Source organism: Nannospalax galili, unplaced genomic scaffold, assembly GCF_000622305.1.
Source record: "Nannospalax galili isolate Female #2095 unplaced genomic scaffold, S.galili_v1.0 scaffold3342, whole genome shotgun sequence".
Lineage (NCBI taxonomy): Eukaryota > Metazoa > Chordata > Mammalia > Rodentia > Spalacidae > Nannospalax > Nannospalax galili.
In genome coordinates, this window is record NW_008348084.1 from 31,612 (window position 1) to 37,742 (window position 6,131).

Consider the following 6,131-nt stretch of genomic DNA (forward strand, 5'->3'; position numbering starts at 1 on the left):
AGTCATGGGATACCTCCCTATGAGGTATTGGTCAGAGAGGCCCCAGAGGCACACGAAATACCACAAGTTGTTGTCATTGGTCTGGCGTAACTCCATGGTAAGACTACTGCTAAAAACACCACTCACTTTGGCTGCAGGGTATAGAGAAATGAATCTCAAATTAACTAGGAATCCACAACCCTGGAAGGTTCTATTCAGATGTCTGGGGAAAAACATCTAAAGTCTTACCCAACACTTGATCCAGCAAGTTACAATACTGGAATGCTAGGCCAGATGTTATCGCTGGTGCTATAGTGACATGATGGTTATGGGTTCTGGTTGGATTTGAGTTCTACTTCACAGGCAGGATTTCTTGGCTGGTACTGCAAATCTGGTGAAGAGCTCATGTCTGTTGTGATCATAAGCTCTAGAGGGGAACGTACTGTTTTTTGGCTAATAATGCTGTCAAAGTGCATTCTAAATATTTATATTTAAGCTCAGAGCTTTGTGCTGCTCCATACCTTTCTCTGAGAAGCTTCTTTTTTGCAGTAGATAGTGACTAAAGCAGAGATTCATAACCAGTCAAAGTGCTGACAACCTGTGATTTCAGAATTGAGTGGTTGTCTCTAAAAAACATCTTTGACCAAAGGACCAGGAAACATCATGGAAGAGAAAGCAGAAAGAACATAAGAGAATGGGGGGGGTGGAGTCTGTGAAATCTTGTATATTGGAAATGACACAGCCATAGCATGCGTGAAATTACAGCTGCTATGGTTACCTGAAGAAGAACAAACCAGTCAAAATTCCAGCATGGATGGAGGTCCGGCTCCAGATACTCCATCCATACCTGAGGAGCTGTTGGCAGTTGATGGTTGCTGAAGCAGGAAGGGTCATTTTTCTGTGGGGACATGGCAGTTAGTAGTCTGCCCATGCCCAGTGGTTGCCTCTATACCCATGTGAATTTGTATAGCACTAATTAATTGGACTCAGTGGGATACTAATTTACAAACTTAAAAGGACATAAAGTTAGGAGGAGACATGTTAGGGAATTGAGTGGAGCTGGAATGAGGTCGTGGGGCGTTCTTCAAGTTCGATTTTTCTTGCACTGACAAATACTCTGACAGAAAACAACATAAGGGAGGGAGGAAAAGTTTGTTTGTCTTTTGGTTCCAAGTTATAGTCCATCATTTTGGGAAAATCGGGACAACTCATTTTGGTTCTGGTTACCCATTTCCTCCCATTCTATGCTGAGGTTTTATTTAGTTTGAATTTGCATGTCTTGTTACCATTGCTGTGAGTTCATAAGAGTAGTTTCCTAGCTATTTGGAAAATTCTGTTTTTTGTGGTCTTCCACCGCCCTTGGCCCTTACAGTCTTTCTGCCCATCTTTCTCAGTGGTGCCTGAGCCTTGAGTGATAGAGATTTGATATAGGTGTCCTACCCAGGGTCATGCACCTTTCAGTCTCTTATTCTCTGCTATTTGGCCGGTTATGGTTTTCTGGGTTAGTCCCCATCTTTTTCACGAGGAAGCTTCACTAGTGAGAGTTGAGACATGCGTTCATATTTTTTCTGCCTTCTGTTCCACTGTGTTCGCCTCAGGTGTAGAGGTTGGATCGTAGATTTGTCACTCAGTGCTGGGCAACTCATTCGTTCTCTGCATTTGACCAGTTGTGGAACTCTTAGGCCCTTCCATCTGTTGCAAGAAGAAGATTTTTTTGATGAGTGATGAGAGGTACACTTGTCTGAAAATATAAGGATGCACATTTAAAATACAGTAAGAAATTGTGTTGGTCTAGGTATAAGACAAAAGTAGGTTTTTCTTTAGGATCTATGATCTCTCCAACCATGTGCATTTAGCTATGTTTACAGTGCCACACAAGAGTTCTTTCCCACTGAGAGTGCCTAAACCAGATGTCAGTGATTGATTGTCCCCATGTATAAGTGCCATTACTGCATCAATAGAGAATGTTTCCTGGGCTAGCAATTTTTGTGTTTTTAGGATTTACAGCTGAGGAGGCCATTTGGCTGGTTTCCTCCCCTGGCAGCTTACAGAATGTCCTCTGATAGAATAAGAGCTAGTCCCAAGAAGGAGGCTTTCAGGTCAGTTCCAGCTCAGTTACTCCAAGTCCTGTGTCCAAAGTATACTGTATCATCAGCAACAGGGACTACCTTCAAGTTCTGAAAGGCAATCAAGGGCTGTATTGTTTTGGAAGTCCCTTGTACTACACTGAACAAGAACTTGAAGGAAGGTTTCTCTTGCTAGGCCTTGTGTTCTTTGTTATACAGCCCTCAGCTATACACAAGCATTCTTTATATATTGTGTGTGCATTTTCAGTAAGTTTTGAATTAATACTTTTTCCTCTGTTTTTTTTACATGTTTTGAGCATTATTTTTCTATCTTCTCTCACTACTTATACAATCCCCCTTATACCCTTGATAACACGTTTCCTACAACCCCCTTTACTGTCACCTGACCTCCTATTCCCCTTTGCCATCATGGATGGATATTTATATATATTGCATCTATAGCATTGAACCCAATCCCAAATCACAGCCAAGCTACATTCTTAAGACACTGTCTCCAAGCATCATCCCAGGGTGACTTGGAATGTACAATTAATTCTCTGTCCAAAATTATCAATCAGCTGTGTGACCTGAAGGATTGAGTCTCCATAGCAAGGGTGCAGAGAAGCTGTGCTGAGCGTTCATCTTCTATCCTGCTATTTTGACCTCTCTTAGGGGTTATTAAAACAAAGGAATGAACCTATACAACAGTATTGAGGAATGCAACTTGGAGAATCTCATAACTAAAGGTTGTCCCTACAACAGATGATACTGTGTATCCCTAGCTGGCTTGGAACTTGCTAGATAGACCTCGGTGGCCTCAGACTCACAGAGATCCTCCTGCCTCTGCCTCCTGAACCCTGGCATTAAAAGCAAGCACCATCACACTCAGCAGATTTGTATTGCATTTATTTGTTCGAGCCTGAATATGGAGGTCAGAGGGTAACTTACCAGACATAGTTCTGTACTTCCCTCATGTGGGTCCTGGGGATGAACTCAAGATCTCAGATCATCAGATTTGGTAATGAGTGACTTTACCTGCTGAGCGATCAGATTAATGTTTGAAGTTATACTCTTGGATTATGAACTGGGTGATACAGAATTTCAAATAAAGATTGTAAAAATAGAGCAAATTTTATATGATTTCTGATGTTGAGTTTTCTCTTGAGAGTCGATGGGATGTTTACTGTATGTAGGACAGGATGCTTTCCACAAGACCAACAAGTTTCATGTTTTGAGCATATATACTTCAAAAGAGCATAGTATTGCTCTTTTTTTTTTTTTTTTTTTTTTTTGAGAAAGGGTCTCCCTGTAGTCCCAACTGGCCTGGAACTCATTATGTAGATCACGTTGGCCTGGATCTCACAGAGATCCTCCTGCCTAAAGGAGTGTACTTCTTCACTCTAGTTTAGAATTTCTAAGTTAATGTATGTTTATTTTCACTCTTCATGGAGCCTAATAAAATATCACCGCATTTACCAATAAGAGGGACAGTTTGTGAGAAGCTAACATCTCCAGCCCTTCAGACACTCACAAAAATGTAAACATTGAAAATAAACATATACTTCATGTGTAATCTGACTGAACACCTAGGTTATCTGAAAAGAGACATAAAAAATCAATTGTCTTGAGTATGTGCAGAGATTTTAGCTTTAAGGAAAACAAGAAGGCTTTGTTGATGTAGGTTTTTCATCTTCCTTTGTGCTGATTACCTTTAAAAAATTTTAAGACATATATTCTGGAGCTAAATTTGGACTTGCGCAAACTGTAACAGTGTGATCTCAGCAGTGGTGATGTGTCCATCTCATCAGCAGTAGAAATAATCTATATCTACAACAAAACACTATAATTTTTACTATGAGTAGGTTAGCACAAATCATTACATCTGGACCTTTGTGACTTTCACAGGATTCTGTGTGCACATTGCTGGACTGGCTCTTCACTTTGGACTTTCTGATATTAATTTATAGTTGTGAACTATAATTTTGAAAATTAACCTCATTTTAATGATTTTCACTTACAAAAATTCTAAATAAGTACTTATCTCCTAAATTTAAATTAACTTTAAAATTTAAGGAGATATTTAGGTATACAAATAAAATTCTAGTGTTAGAAACGTAAGCCATCATACCCACGGGAATCTAAGAATATAAAGTCATACTGACTTGAGAGCTTATTTCTATTCTTTCATCTTCTATGTAGAACCTTTTGGTCAAGTGTGATGTCTGCTGTTTTGCACTGCAGTCAGAGATACCCATTGGAATGTATAGATGGCATGAGAATGTTTCTGGAAATTCCTCTTCTGGAGTTTTGTATACCACAGAGGAGATGGACCAAGATGAACACTCACAATTCTTCTTGGGGACTAGGTCCTCCCAGTGGGAAATTACAAATTGAGTACAACTTTGAATCTCAAAAGACTCAATGATAGTTCTAATGCACTGGATGCAAATACTACCTGACTAGTTAATACTCTCAGGGGACACACCCTACAGGGAGGAAATCCTAAAGTCTAGAATACTTTTCTGTGGTTCTAATGAACTTCATCAGAAATATTGGCCTTGAAATAGAAATTCTCATTTGATTGAGATAATGCTTTAAAGACTCATTTAAAGGTTTATAATTTGTATTCTGTAAATTAAAAGAATCTTGTGGATAAAACCTCAAATAAAAAAACATGCAACTCCCCCATGTACCTCTTTTAGCAGGTTATAAATATGTTTGTACTGATGTCCATAACCTGCTTCGTTAATAGTAAATTTGGCCCTCAGGACAGCGAGGAAGAAGGCACCAATGAACAAAGGTGAGTTTCAAATCATCTTTGTCTTGATAATTTTCCAGCTTTAAAAGAGCTATAAATCTTGAGTGCTGGAGGAAGCTCCTTTATAACTTTCTCTTTTCAGCTTTATTTGTTAGTACAGACTAACGCTAGAAAAGAAAATATGTTCAGAGAAACCGAGATGCCTACTTGTATAATTTCTGAACATACATAAACCTTGGATAGGGGAATGGGGATAGGGATTCTTCAAAAACAGCATGAGCAGTTGGGATGCTTGTATGCCTTGTTCTACATTCTTTCTACCCAAGCTTAGAAAGAAATAATGCCAGATATCCATCTGGAGTCAAAGATGAATTACTTGATAGTGTCACAGTTGACTCTTTTTCTTACAGACTCTACTCATGAAACTCATGTCTGAGTTTGTTCTTAAGGGACTGACAGACCAACCTGAGCTCCAGCTGCCCCTGTTTGTGTTGTTTCTCGCAAATAAACCACAGTTTAGTGTCTGAGTTTGTTCTTATGGGACTGACAGACCAACCTGAGCTCCAGCTGCCCCTGTTTGTGTTGTTTCTCATGAACTATGCAGCCATAGTGGTGGGAAACATGAGCTTAATGAGTCTCATTTTTCTGAACTCTCACCTTCACACACCCATGTACTTTTTCCTCTTCAATCTGTCCTTCATTGACTTCTGTTATTCCTGTGTCTTTACCCCCAAAATGTTGATGAATTTTTTTTTGGAGAAGAACACCATCTCCTTCACAGGCTGCATGACTCAGCTCTTTTTCTTCTGCTTTTTTGTTAACTCTGAGAGTTATGTGCTGACAGTCATGGCGTATGATCGCATTGTGGCCATCTGTAAGCCTTTGATGTATAATGCTGTCATGCTACCTAGGATCTGCTGTCTGATGATATCTGGTTCATACCTGATAGGGTTTTCTAATGCGATGATCCTCACAGGCTTTATGTTGAGGCTCAACTTTTGTGATTCTAACATCATCAATCACTACATGTGTGACATCTTCCCAATTCTTCAGCTCTCCTGCAGCAGCACCTATGTTAATGAGCTCATGAGTACTGCTGTGGTGGGTACAGCTATTATTTCATGTAGCCTCATTATCTTAGTCTCATATGCTATGATCCTCATAAATATCATTCAGATGTCATCAGCTAAGGCTTGGTCCAAAGCCATGGGCACTTGTGGGTCTCACATAATAACTGTCAGTCTGTTCTATGGATCTGGGCTCCTTGCTTATGTCAAGCCATCATCTGCTGAAACTGTGGGCCAGGGGAAATTTTTCTCATTGTTTTA

General features: G+C 39.7%; 1 protein-coding gene across 1 annotated transcript; it reads left to right on the top strand.

The window, feature by feature from the left end:
- Window positions 1–4,771: 4,771 nt before the first annotated feature.
- LOC103743347 (olfactory receptor 143-like) lies at window positions 4,772–6,125 on the top strand (the record flags this gene model as incomplete). The annotated part of the gene is made up of 2 exons (XM_008844599.1): window positions 4,772–4,845; window positions 5,319–6,125. Coding segments are annotated over exons 1-2 (881 nt in total), but the record flags the coding sequence as incomplete, so codon positions are not given.
- Between the last annotated feature and the right edge of the window lie 6 nt (window positions 6,126–6,131).